Source organism: Dendroctonus ponderosae, unplaced genomic scaffold, assembly GCF_020466585.1.
Source record: "Dendroctonus ponderosae isolate FM_Combo_2020 unplaced genomic scaffold, Dpon_F_20191213v2 Dpon_F_20191213_5, whole genome shotgun sequence".
Classification (NCBI taxonomy): Eukaryota; Metazoa; Arthropoda; class Insecta; order Coleoptera; family Curculionidae; genus Dendroctonus; species Dendroctonus ponderosae.
Window position 1 is genome coordinate 15,487,050 of NW_026018715.1, and position 25,344 is coordinate 15,512,393.

At 39.0% G+C, this 25,344-nt stretch overlaps 12 protein-coding genes across 16 annotated transcripts in view; 6 read left to right on the plus strand and 6 right to left on the minus strand.

Moving 5' to 3' along the window:
* Window positions 1-7,259, plus strand: part of LOC109539060 (Down syndrome cell adhesion molecule-like protein Dscam2) — a gene marked incomplete in the record, with an annotated part of 55,745 nt that extends 48,486 nt beyond the window's left edge. Inside the window, 7 exon segments of the mRNA XM_048666484.1 lie at window positions 84-305; window positions 418-579; window positions 2,441-2,596; window positions 2,823-2,834; window positions 3,521-3,581; window positions 3,897-3,902; window positions 5,271-7,259. Coding sequence (XP_048522441.1) covers window positions 84-305; window positions 418-579; window positions 2,441-2,596; window positions 2,823-2,834; window positions 3,521-3,581; window positions 3,897-3,902; window positions 5,271-5,337 — 686 coding nt within the window.
* Window positions 1-25,344, minus strand: part of LOC109539086 (PIH1 domain-containing protein 1) — a 242,786-nt gene that overhangs the window by 70,973 nt on the left and 146,469 nt on the right. The gene's annotated exons all lie outside the window — the stretch shown is intronic.
* LOC109539065 (multidrug resistance-associated protein 1) overlaps window positions 1-25,344 on the plus strand; it is a gene marked incomplete at its 5' end in the record, with an annotated part of 237,012 nt that overhangs the window by 67,080 nt on the left and 144,588 nt on the right.
* Window positions 9,895-11,626, minus strand: LOC109539091 (nucleoplasmin-like protein). Of its 2 annotated transcripts, XM_019906689.2 has the most exons (6): window positions 11,439-11,615; window positions 11,136-11,267; window positions 10,929-11,078; window positions 10,718-10,836; window positions 10,497-10,562; window positions 9,895-10,293 (listed from the first exon to the last, which is right to left on the minus strand). In XM_019906689.2, the coding sequence occupies exons 1-6, from the start codon at window positions 11,458-11,460 to the stop codon at window positions 10,192-10,194; spliced, it is 591 nt and encodes a 196-aa protein (XP_019762248.1). In that variant the 5' UTR covers window positions 11,461-11,615; the 3' UTR covers window positions 9,895-10,191. The 2 variants fall into 2 exon arrangements, with proteins under 2 accessions (XP_019762248.1, XP_019762249.1); XM_019906690.2 differs by lacking the exon at window positions 10,497-10,562 and having other exon boundaries at window positions 9,953-10,293; window positions 11,439-11,626.
* Window positions 11,921-13,588, plus strand: LOC109539082 (nucleotide exchange factor Sil1). The gene is made up of 2 exons (XM_019906680.2): window positions 11,921-12,418; window positions 12,469-13,588. Exons 1-2 carry the CDS (start codon window positions 12,286-12,288, stop codon window positions 13,500-13,502), a joined length of 1,167 nt encoding a protein of 388 aa, XP_019762239.2. The 5' UTR covers window positions 11,921-12,285; the 3' UTR covers window positions 13,503-13,588.
* LOC109539084 (lymphokine-activated killer T-cell-originated protein kinase) lies at window positions 13,558-14,906 on the minus strand. Its single transcript, XM_019906683.2, has 4 exons — window positions 14,647-14,906; window positions 14,030-14,587; window positions 13,799-13,978; window positions 13,558-13,737 (listed from the first exon to the last, which is right to left on the minus strand). The coding sequence occupies exons 1-4, from the start codon at window positions 14,744-14,746 to the stop codon at window positions 13,613-13,615; spliced, it is 963 nt and encodes a 320-aa protein (XP_019762242.1). The 5' UTR covers window positions 14,747-14,906; the 3' UTR covers window positions 13,558-13,612.
* On the plus strand, window positions 14,920-16,776 carry LOC109539088 (proteasome activator complex subunit 3). 2 transcript variants are annotated; one of them, XM_019906686.2, is made up of 4 exons: window positions 14,920-15,105; window positions 15,920-16,258; window positions 16,317-16,470; window positions 16,530-16,776. In XM_019906686.2, the coding sequence occupies exons 1-4, from the start codon at window positions 14,959-14,961 to the stop codon at window positions 16,736-16,738; spliced, it is 849 nt and encodes a 282-aa protein (XP_019762245.1). In that variant the 5' UTR covers window positions 14,920-14,958; the 3' UTR covers window positions 16,739-16,776. The 2 variants fall into 2 exon arrangements, with proteins under 2 accessions (XP_019762245.1, XP_019762247.1); XM_019906688.2 differs by lacking the exon at window positions 14,920-15,105 and adding an exon at window positions 15,240-15,665.
* LOC109539057 (coiled-coil domain-containing protein 34) lies at window positions 16,883-18,252 on the minus strand. Its single transcript, XM_048666515.1, has 3 exons — window positions 17,314-18,252; window positions 17,109-17,255; window positions 16,883-17,017 (listed from the first exon to the last, which is right to left on the minus strand). The coding sequence occupies exons 1-3, from the start codon at window positions 18,092-18,094 to the stop codon at window positions 16,917-16,919; spliced, it is 1,029 nt and encodes a 342-aa protein (XP_048522472.1). The 5' UTR covers window positions 18,095-18,252; the 3' UTR covers window positions 16,883-16,916.
* LOC125502335 overlaps window positions 18,303-25,344 on the minus strand; it is a gene marked incomplete at its 5' end in the record, with an annotated part of 8,485 nt that continues 1,443 nt past the window's right edge. The window contains 7 exon segments of the mRNA XM_048666496.1: window positions 18,303-19,018; window positions 22,379-22,600; window positions 22,658-22,809; window positions 22,867-23,071; window positions 23,125-23,265; window positions 23,328-23,464; window positions 23,524-23,613. Coding sequence (XP_048522453.1) covers window positions 18,839-19,018; window positions 22,379-22,600; window positions 22,658-22,809; window positions 22,867-23,071; window positions 23,125-23,265; window positions 23,328-23,464; window positions 23,524-23,613 — 1,127 coding nt within the window.
* Window positions 19,147-21,412, plus strand: LOC109539077 (UDP-glycosyltransferase UGT4). 2 transcript variants are annotated; one of them, XM_019906674.2, is made up of 5 exons: window positions 19,147-19,319; window positions 19,671-19,927; window positions 19,982-20,650; window positions 20,712-20,931; window positions 20,984-21,412. In XM_019906674.2, exons 2-5 carry the CDS (start codon window positions 19,681-19,683, stop codon window positions 21,336-21,338), a joined length of 1,491 nt encoding a protein of 496 aa, XP_019762233.2. In that variant the 5' UTR covers window positions 19,147-19,319; window positions 19,671-19,680; the 3' UTR covers window positions 21,339-21,412. The 2 variants fall into 2 exon arrangements, with proteins under 2 accessions (XP_019762233.2, XP_019762234.2); XM_019906675.2 differs by having other exon boundaries at window positions 19,155-19,319; window positions 19,676-19,927.
* The window catches only part of LOC109539081 (cytoplasmic tRNA 2-thiolation protein 2), a 12,765-nt gene continuing 8,910 nt past the window's right edge, over window positions 21,490-25,344 (plus strand). For both annotated transcript variants that reach the window (XM_048666507.1, XM_048666506.1), the window contains exon 1: window positions 21,490-22,272. The gene's annotated coding sequence lies outside the window, so the exon portion shown is untranslated. The remainder of the gene's footprint in view (window positions 22,273-25,344) is intronic.
* On the minus strand, window positions 24,029-25,154 carry LOC125504466 (arginine kinase). The gene has a single exon (XM_048666517.1). The coding sequence runs from the start codon at window positions 25,051-25,053 to the stop codon at window positions 24,235-24,237; it is 819 nt and encodes a 272-aa protein (XP_048522474.1). The 5' UTR covers window positions 25,054-25,154; the 3' UTR covers window positions 24,029-24,234.

Consider the following 25,344-nt stretch of genomic DNA (forward strand, 5'->3'; position numbering starts at 1 on the left):
CCCCCTGACTTTAAAGCTGGATCCGCCCCTGACCAGGAGTGAATATTTAAACTAACGAACCGATTGACTTTGTCATGATAAAGGCATGGACGATGAAATCTGCCCCTACGCAACGTTCCATCTATTGGGATTCCGAGAGGAAATGGACCCCACCAAAGCTATGCAGTTCCAAACCTTCCCACACCCTCATGCTGGCACAATGGGCCCTTCTGGCATCAATACGCCCCATCAGATCCATTCGCGCAATGGCTCACAATCTATGCCAAGACAAGGGAACCGACGTTATGATAGAGTGGGATCTCAAGGTAATCATATTAACCGCTGCTTAATGAACTGTAGGCAAATGTTTTGTGTACTTAGTTTAGAACTGTTAGATAACTGAATTACTTCGTTTGAATACTTATGGATACATGTTAGTGAAATTCACAGGCAATGGCAGCATCTACTCGCCTGGACCTGAATATGACGATCCTGCTAACTGTGCGCCTGAAGACGAACAGTACGGTTCTCAATACGGAGGCTATGGAGCGCCTTATGACCAGTATGGGAGTCGCGGGTCTATAGGACGTCGTTCTTTAGGTGAGAACAACTTAGATTCTACTAGATATTTGGCAAGGTGCGGGGACAACATTTTCTCAAAGTGCATGAGATTTTTGCATTGAATCAATCTAGTTAAGTATACCAGGAGATTCGAAACGAACATAATTTCTTTTCAAGTTACTTACTTGGGGAAAAACGAGAAAAATCGTTTGAAATTCCATATCCACCGCGCAAGTTAGAACAAGTTTGCTTATCCCTTTCTGGAGCACTGCGCACTACAACATGAAAAACTTCCATTCTAAAGAGTATCTATTGCGAATAAATACGCGGCACGTTTGGATACGATTTATAGAATCCTGGAGAACTCGCCGTGTGAATGTCCACTTTTTCTTGAAAGAACACGGTTTGTAACACTATCTCAACGGTTTTACGTATTCAACTAACAAATCACTGACACTTCCGACACCAAACTGACAACCCTGTTCCCATAGTGTGCAACGAAATACATTCGTTAGACTAGTTTTAGTTTTCCTTCTTGCAAGAGTGAGACATGAAATGCCAGATATTTAAGAATGGAGCGAGATACACATTGCAAACCCACTGAACCAAAAAGCAAACAGAATAAAAAATGTTAGTTGATGCTGTTTGTATTTGTCTCTAAACAGTAACAAAGCTATAAAAATATGGGAAATTCGTGCATGCGAAAGGGAAATAAGCGATCCGTCCTAATCCGCACCGAAGACAAGATATTAGATGGTTTTACACTTATCGCTCGGTTTGGGAACGGCCCGCCAATCGCCGTGGTTCAGCAGTTGGCAAAAACTGTGGCGATCCAAAACCGTGTCACTAGAATTGGCAACGTTGTAATAACCAACTCTTTTTCCCACGTCCCTGGCATTGTTGTGTTTATTTATATTTACTCGTTTCCATGGCAAATGTCTTGTTTTCAAAGAGTCGACAAGCGATTGGTCGATCAGGTTTAAGTGTAGCCGGAAATGCACGTCACCAGGGTCGGTTTCTAGGCAACAAAGGTTGTTGATTTGTTCGAAAGTGGAGAAGTACTGATTTTGTGCGGAAAATATTCCTTGTGGACGAAATGAATTATTGACGAATAATTAGGGGTGAGTGAAATTTTGATTTTTGGTTGAAATTTTTCTAAGGGTGGGTTCGATTCTTTGACAAATTGGAAATTTCCTCAAAATGTGTCAAATTTTACAGCATTTTGAGCTCACGGACGCGAGGAATGCATCGAACTCATTAAAAAGCATGGCAGAAGTTTCAGATCGAAATAATGGTAATTTTCGCCACATTTTAAGCGTTTTTTAGCGCCCGATTTCTTCATTTTCATCCAAACACTATAAATTCATATTTGTGACCTTCTAATGTCGAAAGGAATCGATTGAGCTGGAAAAACCTGTGTACGGAAGAAACGACTTGCTTAATTAAACTAATTATGAAAGATATTAATTAAAAAATAGTGAGGTACCGAAAACGGTTGCAAATCAATTATTACCAAACTGATCCTTTAGCTACACCAGACGCGAGAACACAATGTAAATGGCAACGTTGTATTCAAGCCGAAATGTGGCAAGTTCTTTCGCTACGTTTCGCAGCGCCCAAATCGGCAGTTGAACTCGCGAATATTTTACGTTTTCGCTTCGCGAATTTTTCCTCTTCCTTTCCTCTTCTAAAACACGTCGTTCGGCCACTTTTTACTAATTGAATATCAGGTGGGTTACACGGGTCGAAATCAATACTTGATCAAGGAATGGCCGACCCAAAAAACACTTTTTAAATATTTTAAAAAGTATGCAAACTCTAGACTTTAGTTGAGTGTACTGAACAAATCTCCATCTCTATACATAGTTTTCATTATAAGTACAGATATTTTTTTATTTAGGTTCTCTGAGAATTCCCCCAACCAGCAGCTCGCCTGAACCACCACCGCCACCACCACGCAACCATGATCCCTCTTTCAACGACTCGAAAGACTCCAATGAGATTTCGGAAGCCGAATGCGACCGGGACCAGCTAATTAACAGTAGAACCTACGGCGGTAAGTCAGCTTTTAGACTAGATTAGTTAGCCATAGTTTGGTTTACTAGACTCCCCTACACTGGACCGATATATTTCTTATGTGCACCTCTGACTATCTGATTGGAAATCGTTTCTTTCCTTCAAGTAACGTTGTGGTCGTTTATTAATCAGTCAGGTGTTTTATTGACTAGTATCAACTAAGAATGTGCTAATGAAATCATATTAAAACGGCAATTAATTTTCAGAAGACGACCAGGGTAAGTGAGGTTTTTGAGTGTGATTTTTCTATTCCATAGAATTGAGTTTTTCGCATCGTTAGATCATGTTCATCAGAATCATGCTGGGTTTTTATGAAATTATATTAGAACTTCACACCACAGTCGTTTTTAAATCGAACTATTTTTTCTTGTATCCGTGATCTCATAATTTCCCAAGCAATACAATATTCATATCTCAAATGCGTCATTATCCATTATCATTCATACTCATATACCTAAGAAAACGCGACTCTTGAGTCGGCAAATTGGAATTTTCATTCGACCAACATTTTCATTCGTTTTTCCAATTTAGCACTTGTTAATGTTTGCATGATTTGAACTTTGTGACTAATTAATTGTGCTGTGTCTAACATGCGATTTAAAGAAAATCTATGTCAGTTGTAATTCAGGCCTGAATTGGGAAAGAAAACTTTGCAGCGTCGTCAATTTTGCATGTTAAATGTTTCGCAATAGATTTTCCTTAAGATTTTGAATCATATTCTACATTTTGAGCAAGTGAGCAGAGTTTTTCATTATACATAGAGTACCTACCTATTCTTTAATTATGTTTTTTTTTGCATAAATCGCATCAATTATTTATTGTGATGTTTAGACTTCTAGGTTGTACTTTACATTTTGAAATGTGGTCGAAATCGTGATCGTGTAGTAAGTGTGATCTTTTTCAGTTATGAGAGGTAACGCAAAGGATGGCATGACTCACGAGGAAATGAGAAAACTGATTGAGAGGTCAGTACTGTAAAAGTTAACACTTTGAAACCCCAGTAACTAGTTTTCCATAACTGCATTAACGTGCTTAACCAGTAATAAGAATAATCATATTCGTATTTTGTGCCCTAATTTCAATTAATCACAGTACGTAAGTTGATGCATTGGTCTTTCAATAGCAAAAGAAGTTGCCAAGAATGTTGAATTTGGCTTTCTCATGCTTAATATTAAATAACATGTAAATAGTCTTTTTCATTTTCATTCCCCATCAAGAATAATATAAAGTTTACTCATATTAAAGTCTGGGTTGTTCTTCCACGAATGTCTCTCAAGCAGGAAACTGTAAGTTAGTAGGTATTGTAATTTGTTGTTATATTGCTTATTTCGTTATTGTTTCTGAATCAGTCTCCGTCACAAAACCCTTTGCAAGTGTGTTTTCTGCACTACACGAGGAGCCCAATTCTCGAAACTGGGGAACGAACGGCGTTTTCCTGAGACAGGAATGAACCGAATATTCGCATTCTCGAACGCAATCGACTGAGTATAATATTTTTGAAACGCCGCCAAATTTGGATAAAGCTTCGCGTTTTTATCGAAAATTCTTAGAATTTCTCTGATAAAGTTCTTGGTAACAACGCTTTTCACATCGCTTCCTCAGCATGCGAGAAGCAGATATTTTTTTCTTAACCGTCCACACCAGTGCTGGCTGATTGAGCTTGCGCGTCTCTTTGCCGCGTTTCCGGTTTCATACCTCCATTGCGAACGAAATTATAGCCTCTGAAAAACACGGTTTTTTGTGATGCGTAAGAAAAAAAATCTGCATTCGGGAATACCATTATTGAACCATAGTAGTTAGAACTCGAGAATTGGGCGCCTGCAGTAAAGTTTTGCATAAGTGCTTAATACTAATGAATTGTTCGTTGGCTTTACATGTTTTCTTTTTTATGGCAACGACTGCTTGCATGATGATGTTTTAATATTAGCTTTTTGCAATGTTTTCTTCCGCTAATAAATCTGTCCTAAAAATATTTGACTTCGTGACTTATCTGATCGCAGAAAAGTGTCGTTATGACCGTACGTTAATTCCATAGTTTTTAGAAGGAAATTTTATTGAAAATGCTTTTGACTTTTACAAATGTTTAAGAGTTTTCGTAAAAAGTCGGTTGCTTTAATGAGCCCTTAATGTGCGTTTATTCAGTGTTTCTTTAAGCCCGTATCCCATGCAATCGTTTATACGACGGTCCGATGATACGAAGGTGTTTCTATTGGTTGGAGATCTGTGAATTCCTACGCGGCGGACGAATTGACAGATCTCCAACCAATAGAAACACTTTCGTATCATCGTACCATCGTATAAACGGATGCATGAGACACGGGCTTTAGGAAACGCGGCATACTGGATGTTCCGCAAGCACATGATCAAAATGGTACCGCAACATTTTTGGGCTGTCAAGAGGTGCTTCAGAGGTGCTAAAGCCACTTGTGGCACACCTCTGAAGATGCAAGCAAGTCAGGAAGAAATTCTAGCGAACGACGGCCTAAAAACCGGAAAAACCCATTAGGTTTAAGGAATGGCCTCGAAAGTCTATCTCTTTTGACTGCAAAACAAGGTTTGCGCCACTGCGCCAAATGGTCATGTGCTTATGAGACACCCTGAATATAAACGAGCATCTGACTTGTGGCTGCAATGGTTTTGTTGTAAATTTTTAGAAACGAAACAGGGCAAACCACAGCCGCAAACGGGGGACTCACAGCCTACGATACTATGGCAGTGTAATCTCTAAGCTGGAACAGCAGACGCAAGTAATTTTAATTTCTTTCATGTTTAGCAACCACATTGAACCAGTTGCCATACTTCCGAATCAATCTTGGGAAAGCAATTTTTCCAAGTATTTTGTTTTGCTTTCGTGTGGTTGCTGGCTTATAAATTGCAATAAATATTCAGTTGCAATTGATGAGACTGATTAATGTTACTGCATATCCAACGTGGGGAGGTTCTGTTGTGAAAAAATGGTCACTGTGCTAGTGAAAAGTGATGATGAATATTTATTGCAATTCTACTTTAAGTTACGATATTACTACTATTAGTTTTAACACCAAATATTAATTAAGTTGCCGTTGATTTGGGCTTCAGAGCCGCTATTACAAATACGTACACATTTTGCCAGCCAAAGCTAAGGCTAAGGGTAAGATTGATTGGTGAAAAATAATTTGTGTGGTGTTACGTTACGTTTTTTCGTCATTCGTTCGATATGTACAAAGTGGCTCAATGTGTCATGTGATATTTTTGTGGTTTGTGGATGCTTGTTTTGGGAAGACGGTCTTATACCAGTCCTCGATTCGATCCTTACTTCTATGGAAACATGCAGCGGCTGATCTGCTACCGGTTACTAATGACTGGTATTGGACCGAATCTGTCTACAGTTGGTGCCAAAATTTTCAACAAATTTGCAACATTATACCGAAACAATTGAACCAACATACTGTAGGCCTTTTTGATTTTGTATAGGTAGCTTATTGTTTATTTTTATGCTTTGATAGATTGTTTTTGTTTGTCATCTTTGGGTAGTTTTTAGTGTGGTTGGCGATTTGATTTTGTTGTTTTAATCGTGCTAAACAAGTTTTCGAAGGTTGTGCATCGCCAGCTATAGGTAATATTATGCTACGGATAAATTACTATTGTAACATAGTCTTCTTGATTAATTGCGAACAGTCTTGGACCTTTTCCGGTCCAGATAGTGCTTCTTTTTTGCAGCGAATGTTCGGGACTGTTGGCAAGTCTATATTTGAACAATTGAACGGATCGGTTGATGCTTATTAACACATTACTTATTAAGTATATTAGTGTTTACAACTTAAGCATGCATATGATATAACAAATGTAGGTGTTCAAACTAAATTTTAGACGCAAAATTATGATGATCAAATAGATGTCGATATTGTATCTTACTCCTACAGGCTAGAGATTTCGCTTGACTCTTTAAACTTTTTAGGGCGTTAAGGTAATGTAGAATTAGATGTTTTACTAATTATTTATAGTGGCATTTTAGACTTGTCTCCATTTCTTTTTTGTTCAAATTTTAATCTTTTAATCATCAACTATACAATCCATGAGAATACATCGCTTGCATCACCTACTTAGATTCATTCAGATACCTACAAGTGCGAGGTTTTGCAGATCGCGTTAATAGCTTCAAGTTCCTATATAGTTCACATACTGAAACATATTTTAGACGTAGCTTATTGTCATTTGTTTTGTGGCTAGTCAACCGAACTTCCAGTTAATTCTTTACTATACATTAAAGAAGAAACATTTTTTAAATGGTTTTGTAATATTTAATGGTTGGAAATGCCATTATCTGTGTAATGTAAGTGTGCGGTATATATTCATAACATGTAAGTTATCTGTAATATTCTCTATAATCTTATCATTATTCCTATACTAGTGTTATACCTGATACGATTTATTATGTATATTTTTTCTGCAATATTTAACCTTTTTATATTCCTTATATACAGTCTCTTTCTGACTAAAAAAATTGCTTCAGTCTCCATTTTTGTATATTCTTATTTCGAATTTATGTGTTAGTGCATAATTTTTCAACCCATATTAAGAAAAGCACTGCATGCTTAATCCTACTTAAATTAAAGCTTATGTACCAGCCATTTGATTTGATTAAAATATATAATTGAGAAATATTGGCAGTATTTTATTTATATCCATTTTCACCCCGTTGCCTRGTCACTATTTTTTTGAACATCAACCATTCAATAATTAACCGCATTTTGGTTAARCGGTAAATAGAGCAAAACCTCTTGCAGCGCTTTCAAATGGTTCTKAAATTGGCCTTTCAAGTTATTTCGCGTAAAAACAACCCAAAATAGGATKTTGCGGTTTTATTGTCAKKACAAAATGGCGCCTAATCATTGAAACCGAAATGGCGGTCGGAAATCCTTTTGAAACAAAATGGYGGATAAGCAATTGTACCATTATATTGTTTATTCATTCGTCGTCTTGTATTAATACATTCATTATTTCAGTTCAAAATTATTCCATTTTGTAAAGACAATAAAATCGCTAAAATCCCAATTTTTTTAATTTGAAGAGTGACAGAAAGGTTATTGGCTGATTTGATCAGTAAAGCCCGTCTCCCACAAGGGCGGATCCAGGGCGGGGAGTCATGGGGGTCATGGCCCCCCAATTTAATTCTCTAGAATGATGTACATTTCTTCTATTTCCCTCTAGAATGATGTACAAATGAGCGTTCTTGCTCACTTTGCCTCCGAGATGTGAGCAAAAACGGGACGGAAAACATGGAATTTTGGCATACTCTTGCTGAGAGTGTGTGATTCAACTTTCGCTTTCTGGGTCAGAACTACTCGAATTTCCTCACTCACGTTGTTACGACTGAATCGACTTTTCAATTCTCTATCCAACAACGCCAAAACGAATTCTGTGGCTCGAATGGTTCTTGAGAAATTTCGAATAAAGGCCATTTAGTTATATCTGGAATGATGTGTTTCGAGCGTTCTTGCTCATTTTGCTTCCGAGAAACATGCAAAACGAGACGGAAAAATTGAAATTTTGCAATAATCTTGCTCCACCTTTGCACAAAACGATGATCATTTTTCCTATTTCATAGATAACAGAAGACATTTTTTTTTCTACGTAACCCCCCCTTGACCATCCCCTGACTTTGAAGCTAGATCCGCGCCTGGTCACCCATGCATCCGTTTATACGATGGTTCGATGATAGGAGTGTTTTTATTGGTTGGGGATCTGTCGATTCGTACGACGGCGGAGAGTAACCTCTGTGATCTGTGCAAATTGACAGATCTCCAACCAATAGAAACATTTTCCTATCATTGTACCATCCAATCGTAACCACAAAATATCCCCCCTTTTTTGACCTTTAATTCTCGACCCAAAGGGGGCTCGTCTTTATCTATGGTATTTTCTGTGTAATCTACAAACGGATGCATGGGACACGGGCTTCAAGCTTTTTAACTCTTCGAAACGGTTGAACCCTATTGATGGGTTGAAAAAGGTTTATTGACCAAATCAGCAAATAAGCCTACAAGCGTTTTTCAACCCTTTCTTTCCTTTATTTGGTACGTGTTAAATGTAAATTTTCAAACTGCCCGCCCTTAGCTGTCAGGATCCTCGCTTGCGAAGATAGGTTAAAAATTGTCAACATAATTTTCATGAAAACTAGTGTTTATTGTTTCAAGTAGAATGGCCACTCCGCAAAGAACGTTGACTCCCAAAAATTACATTTCACCGGGAATAAGCAAGAAGTTATTAACACCATGCAGACGAGTGGGGTTGTCACGATCTAAAAAAACCCCCAGGACTCGATGTGCGGATGGTAATACTCCAAAAAAACCGTTTGGTCTTGAGAACGATTTATGTGACCAAACATCAAAAGACGAACACACCGGCAACTCAGATAGTAATGTTGAAAGCCAGTCAGAGCTCAAATTTCAAGTTGTAAGTCCCAAGTCTCCGGTAACAGTTCAGCCTGACAGCAAGAGATGCATCGATTTTAATGATGATAACATAAATAATAAGCTGTACAAGCCTAAAGACGTGTCGGCATTAGAGCATAATCCTGAGGATAAATTCCGTTCTAATAAACACAAATGCAAGAAATTGAAAATGGACAGCACGACGAAAAATTCAGATGACCAGGCGTTGAAACCGGTATGCGACAGGTCAGCAATGGAAGAACACCAAGCGGAGCAAGCTAAAGCCCGCGAACTCTCCGAAAAGTATTTGGAAATAGATGTTCCAAATCCATTAGAGAATAAGACTGATTGTGAAGAATCCGCAGCAGTGCCGGCGTGTATCAACTCAAGCATGGAGAATCTCTCGGTAGATCAGGACCATTTAGCTCCACTTGCTAAGAGTGTAGTATTAGAAAACGGGAGTGACGATGAACTGTTTACCTCGTCTCCGGAAAGTGATAAAAAGCAGCGAGAAAATTTGTGCAAGTTGATCTCAAAAATGGAACGAGAAGTGGAAGCAAAGAAAGAGACAGTGGAAAGCTTGAAACGTGCTCAAACGTACAAAAAACTGCACAACTTAGAAGAGCTGCAAAACTCAACTGAACAGTGGCTTCGGGGATGCCGACTGGGACTGCAAGACTTGCTTAGAAAAAGACAAGAACACGAGGAAATACAAATGGAAAGCTTAATGGTGAAACTGAGAATTCCCGATGATATTATTATTAAGTTGAATTTGTCGTAATTAGCTTCCAAATAAATCTAAAGTTTAAAATACCTTAGCTTTTCAGAACTGCTTATTTTTAAGGTCTAGAAAAACTAAAAACCGTACTGCTCCAATCAGATTTAATCAAACTGAACCGCTCTTATCTAAATTAAAAACAAACTTTAGAAAAAACCTACTTTAATGAGATAGTATATTTACAACACCGGATCTCCTTGTAGTGTAGTGTTTTGACCTTAAAATTTACAATTATAAATATAAAAAAAATATGTTATGTTCGAACTGTTTCATAAAATTGTGAATGATGTTACCAACGATCACTGAGGGATGACAAAAACACTAAAGTAACATACAAATTCCAAACATAAAAGTTAACCCTAAGTCTAGCATGGAACAGAATACTTATTTCTTAGCCTTGGTGTTATTCTTCGCCGACGTCTTTCCTTTTACACTGTTAGTTTTCGCTTTTTTCGACTTGGGCTCCTCGTCATCTTCTTCCTCTTCCTGTAAGTGACAACAAATGGAATTTGGTTTCATTTACACATTTAAGCAAGAACCACATATGGAAGGAAATGATCTTGAAAGGAATTACATTTTGACGGGGTTGATTATTTTTGGAGGTTTTCTAACTGACGAACGTGAACTAGAGTTCAATTTATAGTTGCATCATAATGATGCAGAAGCGATATAAATAAAAAATTACTTGCCAGTTTCTTAGCTATGAAATTTCCAAGCCGCTTGCGGAGTTTAAATTTAACGGATTTTCCTAGAAACTGTTATTTCTGTGAGAGCAATTCACGCACCAGATGAAAGTATAGCAAATTACATACACCCAGTTATTAAAAAAAATTAAATTGAAAGCAGATGGTGATTCGCACACTTAAGCAAAATTGAGTTTCAACTTTCAGCAAAAGAAAACGGTACTTACTGCTCCTTCTTCGCCTTCGTCATCCTCAATCATTTCTTCCTCCATTTCATCCATTTCGTCAAACTCCTCAATGGGGCCACCAATCAAGTGGTGTCCTACTATATGAACTGGCCCACTGCCTAAAATCAAATACGTACAGTGTAGCAGTAGAGTAGAAGTGTAAATATTGTAGAAAATTAATGTTAGCCATTTTAGATTAAACATAACTTACCTTGAATCAGAGTAAATGTTACTGGAGGGTCTGGAAAGGACAAATCGAGTAAGACCTGGTTGTTCGCACCCCCAGCTTTTAGGGTGGCAATAGGTATTTTAACGGAATCTTTCCATGTCATTGCCTCTACTTGTATAACATTTACTTCTCCTGCAAGTGATAAGGATTCATAAGTGAACATCACAAGAAAGCAAAATAGCCAATTACCTTCTGTCGCTCCCGGTCCCAACAGAGCTTGCTTGATGATAAGTTTGTGTCCTCCTTGGTAGTCCTCCGCACCAGCCCCTTTTGCTTCCGGATCCCAAACTTCATTGGTATTCTTTCCTTTAAGGGTCAATGCTAAAAAAGAGCGAATTGTTAGTTAAACGGAAACAAGTAGTGAAGAAACCGAATAATAATGGCGCCAAATACCGGCTTTCACAAACATTGTTCGGTGAACAATTATTGACGGCGTACGGAAAAAATATACACTCGAATGTAGAAAACGAATCATATAGATAGATAACGTACCAAAGAAATATTCATCTGCCATTTTATATAGTGGATGTTCGCCGATATTCGACAGAAAAACACTGAACCCAAAGCCGGTACAAAAACTGGAGGGACGATGAGCCTCAAATGAACGCCAAGCCGACGTTTGATGCGAATTAATGGCGGGCAGTGTCACTAGCGTCACTAGTTGAAGTAGAGGTCGCTTCTCGCTATCCACGCCGGAGATTCCATCGACATATTCACACCTCTTTTTTTTTAACTATGATTCACACATAATTAAAAGTTATTTGTGAAAAGCATCAAAATGAGACGGATAATCAACAGCATTCAAGGGAAATTAAACTGATCATCTACTTTATGCGGCATGTAATGTAAACAATGCAAACATTCGAACTTTCTGGAAAATTCGCAAACTGAAGAAGAAGTACAATGTTGTCGCCTCGCCCAATGACAAATTAATTTCTTAACCGAATTTTACAACTACGATTAAATGGAAAATTACACAACAATATTTCAGCTATGACAATCTGAAGAAAATTTCCCTACATGCCAAAACCCATGTGCCCCGATTATTTTTTAATTTTGTTTATATCTGTTTGGTTGTTTAACTATTCCCTACTACACTGGTTTTTCTGGAACCGGCTACGTGGCTTCTGTATAGCGCCCATAGAGTAAGTAAAATAAGTAAAAATTATTTTACTTTCTCTATGATAGCGCCATCTAATGATGGGTGAATCTGAGGAGCATGTTAACTTAGCTAGTAACATAGTTTGATAATCTGTGTTGTTACCAATGGTTACCATTCTATATTCTGTGAGTGTCGACAAGTCTAATAAAACCGTAAAACAAAACTTTAAAATAGGAAATGAGCGTTTATTTGCATGTCATCGTATGGGGATGTTTACTTCGTTCTGGGCTCTGTTCCACAGTAGAAAAAACAAAACCAAAAGCACACAACAGATTTGTTGCGACAAAAGAATGGAAGACGATTGAAGAAGGTAAAGTTGCTTCTGATTGTTATGTGGATGGGCAGAGTCTTTAATTTTAGGGCAAACGGTCCCATCGGGCCTACATTACAGACTAAATTTAAAAAATGGAAAGAAAGAAGCAAAACTCATTGATAGCGGTGGAAGCATAGAGCAGCATGGTCTAGCAAAGGATGATAGTAAACAATCACAGAATCTGAAGCAAAATACAATTCTGGTCGATCGCTCTGCGGCAACGAATGTTTATGAGGAAGTGCAGCAGCAGCAGCTCCTCCAAGGGGACCAGCTAAGCAATTTATTCACGTACATTGAATTTGAGGAAAAAAAGAAACAAGTTGACGAAAAAGTGATTGCATCTCTTTTATCAGAACTGCAGGTTTTATGTTGCGAAGCCGATAATGCCGATAACTTTTATCGTAAAAACGGGATTCAGAAAATTATTTATAAACATGTAAACTCAACTAATAAATCGACAAGGGAAGCAGCCTTAACATTGTTTGCAACTGTAGCCGATCACAGGCCAATGGTGAAGAAACATGTAGTGGAAACTGGCGGTCTAACGACATTATTGAGGTTGTTTTCCTTGGAAAAGCATCCTGATGTAAAACGCGCTGCGTTGAAAGTCCTTGGTGTCATAATCAGGAACTTTCCAGTTGCTCGAAACAAATTCGTGGAACTGGGGGGCTTACATGTAATTACAGAGTCATTCCCAACCCAACCGCTAAAGGACAAGGTGAAAATGATAACTCTCCTTTATGATCTGCTTAGTGAAAGGAGAGAGAAAAGCGCGGACTTGGACAATGCTCTATACAACCTTGGTTGGTGCACCAACTTTAACGAACTGTTCCAGGAAGTAGTAATGGTCAATATACAGGACTTCGACAGCATTGAAAAATGTTTGCTCGTCATGGATTTAATGGCGTCTAAATGCAAAAAGTTCTACAAGAATGATGTGAGCTTTCAATTGAACAGACAATTTGCATTGCTCGGAGAACTAGACGGAGACGAAGATCATTATTTCATAAATCTGAGTACATTAATGTCGCGATTGTTTGAGAGTTCTTCGAGCGACTTCGAAACCAACCGAGAGCTTTGATCTTTGATCGGTTTGCGTATGAGTTAAATCGGGGACCCGAATGTGAAAATATATGGAACAGCAAATAGAATTCTTTTAATTGTTAAGACTTGCATTTTTTACTTTTTCGCTCACTGCTTGCCAGCAACATCTGTATTTTGAAATAGTGAAATCAGGTCACTTGCGCTGGGTCGCTCATTTCTATTTTCATGGGTACTGCAGTAATAAATCTCCAGCAGAAAACTGTAGTCAGTTCCTGCAACGGCACGATCAATTTAAAATGGTTGCACTCAAGCATTGGCTTCGCTTTGGCTTACCTAAATTTACATTGCTGGGAATGGCGGGTCTCTCTCGCGCCCTCATTTCATCCAGTAAATCTGCTAATGTATCAGGGTCTAAATTTGAGTAACTGGATATGTCAGTGGCTAGGTCTGCAGAAATTGGAGGGCAGAGAGCGATCATTTCCCATATAATCAACCCGTAACTGTAAATGTCAGCTGAAACACCCCTTATTAGTATCTTAGATGGACTGCATTTTAAACATCAACCTTTCGTAGTTATAACTTGCGGATAGTCAAGTATTTCTGGGGCAGACCAAGCCTTGGTGCCTTCATATTCTGCACAAGGAGCACTTTCCTTATCCAATTCCCCATCTTTGGTCAGTGGCAGACAAACGCCAAAATCGCACAACTTGCATGTTTGGAACTGGCCTTGTATCAGTACATTATAGGACTTTAGGTCGCAATGAAGTAAAAGAACTGTGTTGTGTAGGTAAGCCAATGCATGGGCCACATCAGAGGCGACTTTGCTGATGAGTTTCGCACCGAATGGGCCTGCCTCATTGTCGTTGCGATCTTCGATTAAATCGCCCAAGCAACTGTTGCATTCTTCCATAGCTAGTAAGCTCTTTCCATCGGCACCCTGCAAAAAGGCTCTAAACCCCACAATGTTGGGATGGACCAGTTTTCGTAGCACTTCCGCCTCGTTTTTTAACCTAGTTTGGATTGGACCGTTTTCGTTCTTTCGCTTAATCAGTTTCTTAATTGCCCAAGGGGATCTGAACTGGTTAAACGCCGGGGAACGTTGTAATTCGTACACTGCTACTCCTAGAACGGGTCAGATACTTGTAGTTTTGGATGCAAAACGACGGTTAAAAAAACATTACCAGTGCCATATCCGATTTTTTTCATGCACGGTGATGGAGGGATTCGAAGATTGCTTAACAGCTGCTGGTTGTGCTTTTGCGGGGTACAAAATTCAGACATGTTTTTGCGGGTTTAAACTGTTAAACTGTAATAAGCCTTGTTCTATGCTGTAAACTTTCATAAAAAGCGACCACAAAGCGACTGACACATGACACGTTTCGTATTCCACTTTGTCCCCAACGGTTCCGTTTACCTGGTTGCCTGCATCGGACATATTCACTGGTAAAGGTGGGATTGTGCCCGTGAACTGTGAAGTTAGGTGCATAATTTCTATGTGTATGCAGTGTTTTGCTAATCACTGTGCTGTCCGAACCAGAATCAGATTTTTTAGGTTAAGTGTTCTCGTATTTGAATTCTTGTTTTCTGATTTTTCCATACTCAAAATTAACTTAACGAAGATGGCTTCTGCTGTTAAACAGGTGAGTGCACCAATCTTGTCTGAGTGGACAGCCAGCATGTAAACAGGAGATTTCCTTTGAATCTCAGCCACCCTGTTACCACGCCGTCTTCAAGGCAAGTTTTATTGTGTCAAGTCAAACATCTGAAAGAGTTGAAAAAATGTCCTCACAAGCCGATTGTCGACAAACCAGCACGCTTTCAAGCTCAGAGTCGAACCTGATCATATTAAGGATAGTTCAACATATTTTCAGCTATTTTTAGTTCGTTGGAACAATGAAATACCCAATGCAAGCTTTCAAGACCGGCAATGGATAATTTTAGGGCCAAAAAAGCAGTGCTTGGTGTTTGGCTACAACTGCTTTAATTTGACTTGATGCTTGAGAATATGTGTGAACGCAAAATTCACATTCCAATGATGGCAACCTGCAGTTTTTTTAGCAGAAATGTAAATGTTTACTTAATTTCTTTGACCAAATTCCAAAAGTTTATAGAAGCCGATTTTTGAAAGCTAAAACAAACATTTCTTGTCAGTCAGTAAAAAGTTGTCACTGACGAATTTAATTTTCCGGCAATGAGAACGGTAAGTGCCGGTACAAGCAGTTGCAGGTCCAACATCCAAAGCCAAATCTAATTGTTTCATGGTTTAATCGAACTTTCATTGGAACACGAGAAAGATATCAGATATCTCATATACATATATCAGCGTAAGATTTCCCATCATTTTGGGCCCTTCCAAAAGGACATAAGTATGATGAAAGTCCGATTGACCCATTTAAGTAACTTAAACATTATGAACAATCTGCATCGACATCTACAGATACCATTCCTTTGCAGGTGCAAAATTACAAAGATGAAGTAAAAGCTCAGGCAGAGGAATTGCTTCGCAAAGGCATTCCCGAATCGATCTTGAAGCTGAATAAAATCCTGGACGCTCCGCAGTTTAAGACTCGCGTGATTGAAGTCAAACAAGACATAAACATTCCAATACCAGATCCCATTATATTGAACGACTTGCCGCCTGCTAAGAAAACTAAGTTTGACAACTCCATCTCCAAAGATGGAACTAGAGTTTTGATCTTCCCTTCGGGAGCCATTCCACCCAATAAACACATCACCGACTTGATGGATATTATTAAGCCCCATATTCGGAAGCTGGTGGAGGATGCTATTGTAGTAAGAGACAATTATTATCTAGAAAATTGTTCAAGTCACAAATATTCATCAATTTCAGATTAAAATGTGGATTTCCTTTATGGTGCCCAAAATCGAAGATGGAAACAATTTCGGGGTATCTGTTCAGGAAGACACACTCGGCGAGGTTCAGTCGTGCGAGTCGGAAACCAGTTCATATTCTGAGCAAATTACCAGATACCTTATTACGAGAGGTCAGTGGTTAAGTCTGAATTAAGTATAAATACATTAAAAATCTCTTTATTGGTTGTAGCTAAGCTAATATCAAAAATAGCCAAATATCCACACGTGGAGGACTATCGCCGAGCAGTTCAAGAGTTGGACGAAAAAGAATATTTTTCCATGTGGCTCACTTTGTCAGAGATTCGTAATAGATATTGCACTTTGCATGATGTTATATCGAAAAATATAGAGAAAATTAAAAAGCCACGACCATCCAATGCAGGCGAATCGTTATATTAATTTACTGTAACTACTGCAAAATAAACATTTCCGTATTATCTCTTTAGCTTTCAATTCCGCGCGAGCGTCGTAATTCGATCAAGCAAACGGGTCCGAAGGATCATTGCGTCCCCAATTCTTGTATTTAAAGTATAACATTACATCGATGATATGATGAAGTATTTATTACAAATAAGCCCTAAATATTCGTTAAGTGAGATACTGGTTTAAAATTGGGATCAATGTTTGGGGCCCAGGGAACAGGGTTGATGTATGTTACGGACGCAGAAGAGCGTAAACCTAAAAAACCGAAATCATGTTTATTTCAGTTAGTAATCGAGCTTACACATTATCCAGTTTTTGGTATTGTTTGCGACGCAATGGCAGTTACTTTGTAATCCTCTGTTCATTGGAATCGGCTTTTGTCTGTTCTTTGAGCCTTCCAGCCATTCTTGATAGGCCATTTCGTTCTCTTCCATTCTCTTCTGTTTTTCTGCATACGTTTGAAGAAGTGTCAGCTTTTCCGAAATTCTTTTTTCTAACAACAATCGTTTAACAGCTAGATTTAGCAAGTGACGGGGTTTGAAAACATATACCTAAATCGCTTTTCTTTTTTCTCCTCAGCCACATGTTGTAGCTAATATCACTCTCCACCTTTTTCTTGTCTTTTTCAATCTGCTTCAGCCTCAATTCTTCCGCTGCCAGTTCCTTCTCCATGCGTTTTTTCTCTTCCTCCTTCTTTTTTTCACTTAACCAGTTTCTGAAATTTTCTCGTTCTTTCTCAATTAGTCCAAGACGCTCCTCTTCTTTTAGCTTGTTGAGCTTAGCCACTTGCAAAGCTTTACGTCTAGTTTCCAGCTCCTTTTTCGCAATCCAGCTTTGAACGATCTCTTCCTTTTCCTTCGGATCTAAGGTGCATGTTCTGTTGGTGTTCAGGCACGACAAAGACAGTCTCAGTTCACTGTTCGGCCTCTGGATTGGCTGCGATTTGAAGTCTTTGACAGTGGCTCCACTGTGGAAACTGCTCTCGGACTGTTCGTTTGAAGAGTTCGACGACTGCTCCATCGTTCTGTACCCACTCTCTGGAGTTTTATTAGAAAATCTCCCGTTCTCGGTTAATGTACTCGATTTGATGATATTATGGGGGTGATGCGATGCCACCAATGTACCAGACGATCTTGTCGAGCTCCCGTCGTCATCAAACTGGTCCAAAACGGCCAACGGACTGGTTTTTCGTTGAGGCCGCATGTTCGGAATCTCCTTTTCCACGTAAATCGCCGAATTAATAAATTTTCGTATTACCCGTTGCTTGTTGTTCGCATTAAACTCGTTGATAGTCCAACTGGTACCGCATGAGTATTGCTGATTTGTGACCATTTAGGCGCAGCTGGGAATAAGTTGCATAAAAATAGTGTAGAAAAAAGCCTGAACAATACAAAAAAGTCACTGTGACGCTGACAAAGCGCAAACCGCAAAGTTTGAATAATCCCGGAACCAGTGGGCAGCTGGTAGTTCTTTCATTTTATGGTTGAAGAGAATATTGAGTTAAATAGTGAGTTTAAAAACTCACAAAATTAAACGAATATTGCAAATATTATATTTATAATATACATGTATAATGCATCTTTTAGATATTCAACACGGTATAAATGTTTCAACTACAACACGACTCAACCATATAAAAGTGCACCTGCATATGAAGAGGTCTATTTTACCCATGCTAGGCATATATATGGGAGAATAGTTACATTCTCTGTCTAATTCAAGTACAAATCTAGCTGATATATTTACCTACACATTGTCTGTGCTTATTTTCTACTTTAAGATTCTACCGTCTAGGCAATTGCAAATGTTCCTAATAGGTAATAATCTTAATTATGTTTTGCGGAATTGGCGTATTTTCGTTTTACAGTTATGAGTGATTAAAACTTCAAGGTACAAAGAAAATTAGATTCGCAATTATTAAATTTGCGTTGAATTTGGACCACAAGTTCCTTATCGAGTCAGAGAGAACGCCGCATTACTTTTTCGGTCAGCAGAAGTCTCCACGTAAGTAAAAAATTGAGTACATCATGTTCATTAAGCGGTGGCTTGGAATCAATACCGATTCATCAATATTTGTTAAAATGTTTCCTCCTCTTCTTGGAGTCGTAGAATGTCCGACTTGTTCAAGAAGTAATAGGTGGGTTGTCTGCCTTTAAGATCTTTAACCACTCGCTTTGCACCACCTTTGATGAGTAGCCTCGATATGGTCTCCATCTTCTCAACCCCCATGGCATAATGAAGGGCGGTTCGTTCCAACTAAAGCAAAAAAAAATAGATACAAAATTATTGTTCCGAAATAGACGATTCAAACTAATTTTGTGGGAGCGCGCCTCAGCGATACCTAATTAGTGAACATGCTTTTTGATCATTATTATCGTGTTTTTATCGGTTAATTTTTTAGTTCAATATCACTATGCGGGCATCATAATTCCTCGTGATCTTGATAAATCGCGCTCAATATAGAATTCGGTTTTCGGATTCGTCCTTTGTTTCCTAGCTGTTGTTTAATTCGTTGGAGCGGCAATATTTTCAGCAACAGGTGGAAAGACTGCGGCAGGTAAGTTTATCATAAGTACAGTGTTTTGAGGTGCAAATCCGAAAAATCGAAAACGTAGTTTCAATGCTTTCAAAACGTAGTGCCAATGGTTCTTGAGAAACTTCGAAAAAAGGTCCGCTTTGCCAAGGTCCATTTTGCTTCCGAGAAACATGCAAAACGGGACGGAAAACATGAAATTTTGCATTCATCATGCGCCACCCTTGCACAAAACGACGATCATTTTTCTAATTTTATAGATAACAGATTATTATTGCCTTATCTAAGTTGTTAAACATAGAACAGGGCTGGCTTCGGAAATAAATGCAAAGCAGTACCCATTCATTCTCTAGTTGAAGGCTTCTTTCATTAAAGTATAGCCACTATGAAGCTGTGGACTTTGCTTAGCTTCGTGGCTGCATATCAGCAAGTACTTCTGGCTGAAAGCAACATATTGGTGGTATTTCCGCATGTTTACTACAGCCACTTTAAGGAAACCGCTCGATTGGTGTCGAAAATTGGCACCTACGGATACAATGTCACTTTTGTGACCCCTTTCCCAACCCAGCTGGAAAACGCCCATCAAGGGATCACGGAAATATCCATTGAGGGTATTGTAGAGCCGCTCAAGGGTAATTCCCGGTTTTTTTCAACTTAATCTATTGGTTAGATGTGTTCGTTTTTAGACTATGTCGCAAACTTTTACCAGACTGAAAACACCTGGTACTCCTACTGGTCGCATTTGAAATACACCAAAGACATTGGCTATGAATATGCACAGAAAGTCTTGGAAAATGAAAATGTTACAAAGCTAATCTCGTCCAGCTCGCAATTCGATCTAGTGATCATAGAAGATGTGTCTGCCGATGCCCTAACTATATTATCGCACATTTTCAAATGCCCTTTGGTCGTACTCTTGTCTGAGCCTCTAGGAATATTTTACGACAACTACGTAACCGACATAACGCCTTGGAAGCAGTACAATGAGATCAGAAGTATGCATCACTGGGCGTTCAAGGAATTATTTCGCGAACTGAACACGTTGCCTGCTCAGAACAGACTTGCGAGAAAATTTCTACCAAGTGCACCAGATCTCAGAAATATCATGTATGACACCAGCTTGGTCCTAATGCCCAGTTATGAGATTTTGACCTATTTAGTTCCCAAATATCCGCATGTTAAGCAAATTGGCGGGTTCAACAGGGCGGAATCTAATAAGCCGGAAATTGAAGCCGAAAATGCATCTGCCTCTCTTGTAGTGGTCTCAAAAAACATTCCCAGCTACATATTTGAGAAATTACTGGATATTCCATCACTAAAGTTCATTTACACCTCGCAAGTATCTGATGTGATCAGTAAGTGTAATTCATGGGTTCAAAGCGGCATTTTTAAATGTCTCGACGTGATCAATTCTAGGACAAGAAAGAGTAGACTTACTGATAGGCGATGGGGATGTCTACGATATAGCCTCAGCTATGGCAAGAAGAGTAAAGGTTTTGATAATTTCTCGCAATTACTGGCATCAATCCTTTCTGATTGATAAGCTAGTAGATGAGCGCATGGCTTTGCAAGTATCCATAGAAGATGACTTTAAGAAGATCGTTGAGGCAGTCAACTATCTAATGAATGACGCAGAGTAAGTGGTTAGATCGAAATCGGACTATAAAGTTAATATTCTTGGGTTGCAGATCGGTATTTAAAGTAATGCGAGCTTGGACACTAATGAATATTGAACAACCCGAAGGTGATCAGACGATGGGTTGGCTGGAGCACGTTTTGTTCTATAAAGGAGCGTCCCACCTAAGGCCGAGCAACCTGAGAAGCAGCCTACTACATAATCGGATAACGGTTATCATTATTCTCATCATAGTGGACCTAGCGCTGTTTCTACTCTTCTACTGGATTATTATACATTTTCATAAGGTATTACGCCATGCTGTCCTCAAAGTCTGTGGGGCAATACGAAGGTTTATTAAGAGAAGGGCACAGCCTCAAACCACCATCAGTTACATTCCTATTGACGAGAAAAAGTTTGGAATATGATTAATCATTCCATGAATGATTACGTTGATAAATGCCTAAAATGATTGTTAAATTACACAAAATGTGTGTGAAAATGTGTTTCATCTTCGCCTAACACTAATCGACAATTACAGGTGGTTGGGATGAAAGTACTAAAAGTAGGTACCGATCAATGTATTCATTGTATGGCAGCCATATGCGTAGTAAATGAAACCATCTGGGTGATGGTGTCGTTTGAGGTCTTTGGAATTTGTAGTTTCCTTTATTCTTACCTTAAAGATCACTTCAAATTAAGCACTCTCAGTGAAAATTTTTCCTGAAGGGTCCAGAAATTAAGTCAAAAAACATTTACAAACTTTAAGGAAAATCGCCATTTTCAGGATAAATTTCAAGCGGTGTTGCCAAACTGCGCAAAATGTTTTAAGTTAATGAAAACTGTTTCCTTAGATACCTACCATGTAGATTCATTCAATTTGGGTTACATAGGGTTATATAGGCACTACTTACCATGCTAACACAAACTGAATTAACTGGTTCATTCATTTTGAAATAATACTTTTTATTCATTGTTACATACAAACTGTTAATAAATGGGTGAAATACGTGGCAACACCGCATTGTGCTGAATTCTCCAAAGAAATATAAACAATCCAGCAAACTGACTATCAACATACATACACAAGCTACATAATCCCAAGCAAAGGCGAGGCTAGAAAAGATGCTCAAACTTTTGCAAACAACGGAATTATTATGAATCTTAGCGACAATTTTGCATGTGGAGTTATAAATTGTTGATACGTAAAACACGATTTAGCAGCAAATAGCACCGGACAATCTCATTTTCGTGCGTGAATAAGTGGTTTTGGAGACTCAAATTTCAAAAGTTTGTGAGTGTTTTTTGGCTTAATTTATGGACCGTCCAGGAAAAATTTTCACTGAAAGTGCTTAATTTAAGGTAAGAATAGAGAAAACTAGAAATTCCAAGAACCTCAAACGACATCATCACCTGATTAATATAGTGTTTCACTTTTCGACTCATAAGAAATTGAATTTTTACTTACGTTATCCCCAATTCGTAGAGTGTCTACGAAAGTATTTACTAAGTAATCCACTATTTCCTCCTGCTGACACAACACAGCAATATGCAAAGAGCATCTCCCATAGCTGTTCTTGCCAATGGCAAGCAGTTTTCCGCTTCCAGTGTCGTTTTCGTCAGCCAGCAAAGCCATCACGTTCGCAATCGAACCCTGCCTGATTGCATGGTGAACCCTTTCACGTTTTTCCTACAGAATCGGTACAGCAGGAGTTCAATAAGTCGAAAGTTCTGCCTGCTAATTTACCTCAAAAGTCAATATTGATTGCAAAAATGACACAGTTTCAGGCTGATTTTCCTTTGCAACGACATCGATAATAGTGGTATCATCCTCATTGACTATATCTGTGATGTGATCGTACCCATCAAGCAGGAGCTCGACTAGCTTGCTGGTATCTCCTATTAATTATTCACAAAGTAATTATACAATTTGGTGGGAATTTCGAAGAAAAGAACCTTTGGCAGCAATGTGCAAAACGTATCTATCAATTTCCGAAGTATTCTCAGGAATACTAGCTTGGATGCTGATATCCCGTGCGGTTCTATACAATTCGTCCCGATATGCTAAGTTGATTTCAGTCTCAAGCAGGAGCTGAAATAGAGCGTTCCGACCATGAGTTCGAGCGGCTGCAAAGTGTATCATGCTCTGGCCATGTTCATCCTGAAAAGTGTTTTTTAAGCATCCCCTGTGTTCTGGCATTCGCAGTCGCATACTCTGCTGGTTCTGTTAAAGGCCGTCTCGTCTTCCACTTCATTTTCGTCCGGTTCTACAGTGACTACTTCGATAGTGGCTGGAACTGCGTTGCTCTCATTGGCTGTTTGGGCTCCGCCCAAAACTGTATTTTGATGAGATTCCTTGAAAAATTTACTTTGTGGTCAGGTCTTGACTCAAAGCTGGCAAAGGCTCTACAACATACTTGAGTTCTGCCTCTGGATTTTGGTCCATCTCGACTACGTGCAAAATTGTAAAGATACGTTGCCAAATATGCGATTGGATCTTCTGGTCGTTTGTTAGCCACTTCGGTCAGCCCTTTTATTAAAGGGTCGCCCAGAGCTGCATTAATGTACAAGGTGATTCAAAATAGCTGCTAGGTACTACCTGGAAATACTTACAGGATGCCAAATATCGGCCTTCTTCGGTTGCAAAAAACGGCATGTCAATTTGGCCATCATCCTCCGTGGCTTCGCCGTTTAGCGTGAATTCTGCAACCAAAAATTTCCGTTCAGTATAAGTTGATTGAGATGAGGTTTGCATTTTGGTTGTCAATGCAGGTCTTTTAGGGTGACAAAATTAATAAAAAGTATTTTAAAGAGTTATTGACGACCAAACTGATGCAAAAAGTTGATTTGATAGTAAAACTTAAAACTGATTCAGTAGTGGTGTAAATTGCGGTCGACGTATAAAATTAACTGACAAAGAGCAGGTTTCTAACACACACAGGAGAGAGTGAGTTCAGTGCAAGTGAGAACACCACACAACAAAGGCTGAAAAATAATAAAACACATTACTTGAAAGTGTGAAGAGAATGTAAACATGTAAAGTAGATGTTTGGCTGAATAATGAAATAAACCGAGCACTCAATAAAGTGCTTCTACTGAAGAGCCAAACTTGTGCTTTACCGTCTACCACAGTTAAACGTCCAACAATATACAGTTGTACTGACCTACTGAAAGCATCCCTCCAATAAGTGTTCGATATTTACAAAAATAATTATATAAACAACTTGAGCTGTGGGCACCAAAGTGCAAATATGAAGTAATTCATTCAGCAAATTATATCTTATAAAAAGTACAAAACGGCTACATAAGTTAGTATTTTCAGCATTATTCGTTATTAGCATATGTAGATCTTCTTTTCTTGAAGATGTTAAGAAACATTGCAGCGATGTGCAAAGAGTTCGTCATAGACATGTCCTTTTCCAGCTGCAAAATATTGGCAACTGCCGTGGAAAAGTCCTGGAAACATTGTAGTTCGGTTACTCCAACGGACACTCGATTGGCCACTTTAAAAACGTCCGGACAATTTGAATTTCTGCTATAGGAAAGGGTTCTGACCGAGCACAGTGAGAGCAAATTGTCCGGTTCTTTCAGTAAATTGGGACACTTTAAGGTGAGAGTAAATCGCAACCCGCAGCCGAGCATTGTAGGTCTGCAGGACAAGTATCCTAGCCGCTCGTCGAAGCTAAATTCGAGATCTCGATCCAGTATAGCCATCAGTCTGCACAGTCTGGAGTAGATCAGTCCCAAGTTTCCAATGTTTGAGTGGCTGGCGCAGGTCACCACTCGTATGTGGTCCAGTACATTCACGTAGACTGCCAAGGTGTAGTTGTTATTGATGAATACTCCCCGCCCATAAGGCCAATGCTTGCCATGAACTCGGTCAGACTCAGCAATATTCCACAAGGGAATCAACAGATTATTGCTGGCCAAAATCACTCTGGACTCGGATGGTTGCTCCAGCACTTCATTCATCGTGAAATAAACTCCGCTTCCATTTTTCTGCACCTCGTCTTCGGACGCATTCGGGTAGAGAGCGCGAGCAGTCTCTTTGCTCAGAAGAACGTTAGTTATCACGCGCTCTACGGTCTCCAGCTCGCTGGGACTCAGACTTTTTGGCAGCTCGAACTCTTTCAGATTGCGCATACATTCTAAAGTGCCTGCAATTGCACAGTCGGTTAAAGAATCTACTGAGCACTTAGACAAGGGCGGATCCAGGGTCTCTATCCAACGGTGCCAAAACGAATTCTGTGGCTCAAATGGTTCTTGAGAAACTTCGAATAAAGCAGCGTCATGCTCAAGTGGATTTTGCAACTCAAAAAAAAATCGCGCAAATCTAAATCTTCTTGAATTCAAGCATTTTTTGAGAAAACTGCCAACATTTCCCCATCCATGGTTCACTTTCTAAAAAGGCCATTTATTTCTGTCTAGAATGAT

Excerpts from the sequence above, each read along its gene's own strand:
- LOC109539091 (XM_019906689.2), bottom strand. The coding sequence starts at position 11,460 with ATGGCAGATGAATATTTCTTTG. Across the intron at positions 11,079-11,135 it reads GGGACCGGGAGCGACAGAAG|GAGAAGTAAATGTTATACAA; the intron begins GTAATTGGCTAT and ends TATCACTTGCAG. Across the intron at positions 10,837-10,928 it reads AACATTTACTCTGATTCAAG|GCAGTGGGCCAGTTCATATA; the intron begins GTAAGTTATGTT and ends ATTTGATTTTAG.
- LOC109539082 (XM_019906680.2), top strand. The coding sequence starts at position 12,286 with ATGAGCGTTTATTTGCATGTCATCGTATGGGGATGTTTACTTCGTTCT. Across the intron at positions 12,419-12,468 it reads ATGGAAGACGATTGAAGAAG|GGCAAACGGTCCCATCGGGC; the intron begins GTAAAGTTGCTT and ends CTTTAATTTTAG.
- LOC109539084 (XM_019906683.2), bottom strand. The coding sequence starts at position 14,746 with ATGTCTGAATTTTGTACCCCGCAAAAGCACAACCAGCAGCTGTTAAGC. Across the intron at positions 14,588-14,646 it reads AAAAATCGGATATGGCACTG|GAGTAGCAGTGTACGAATTA; the intron begins GTAATGTTTTTT and ends GACCCGTTCTAG. Across the intron at positions 13,979-14,029 it reads GCAAGTTATAACTACGAAAG|CTGACATTTACAGTTACGGG; the intron begins GTTGATGTTTAA and ends GGGGTGTTTCAG.
- LOC109539088 (XM_019906686.2), top strand. The coding sequence starts at position 14,959 with ATGTGTATGCAGTGTTTTGCTAATCACTGTGCTGTCCGAACCAGAATC. Across the intron at positions 15,106-15,919 it reads TGGCTTCTGCTGTTAAACAG|GTGCAAAATTACAAAGATGA; the intron begins GTGAGTGCACCA and ends ATTCCTTTGCAG. Across the intron at positions 16,259-16,316 it reads TGGTGGAGGATGCTATTGTA|ATTAAAATGTGGATTTCCTT; the intron begins GTAAGAGACAAT and ends CATCAATTTCAG.
- LOC109539057 (XM_048666515.1), bottom strand. The coding sequence starts at position 18,094 with ATGGTCACAAATCAGCAATACTCATGCGGTACCAGTTGGACTATCAAC. Across the intron at positions 17,256-17,313 it reads AAAAAAGAAAAGCGATTTAG|AAAAAAGAATTTCGGAAAAG; the intron begins GTATATGTTTTC and ends GATTGTTGTTAG. Across the intron at positions 17,018-17,108 it reads AATGAACAGAGGATTACAAA|GTTTACGCTCTTCTGCGTCC; the intron begins GTAACTGCCATT and ends TCGGTTTTTTAG.
- LOC109539077 (XM_019906674.2), top strand. The coding sequence starts at position 19,681 with ATGAAGCTGTGGACTTTGCTTAGCTTCGTGGCTGCATATCAGCAAGTA. Across the intron at positions 20,651-20,711 it reads GCAAGTATCTGATGTGATCA|GACAAGAAAGAGTAGACTTA; the intron begins GTAAGTGTAATT and ends GATCAATTCTAG. Across the intron at positions 20,932-20,983 it reads TATCTAATGAATGACGCAGA|ATCGGTATTTAAAGTAATGC; the intron begins GTAAGTGGTTAG and ends CTTGGGTTGCAG.
- LOC125504466 (XM_048666517.1), bottom strand. The coding sequence starts at position 25,053 with ATGCGCAATCTGAAAGAGTTCGAGCTGCCAAAAAGTCTGAGTCCCAGC.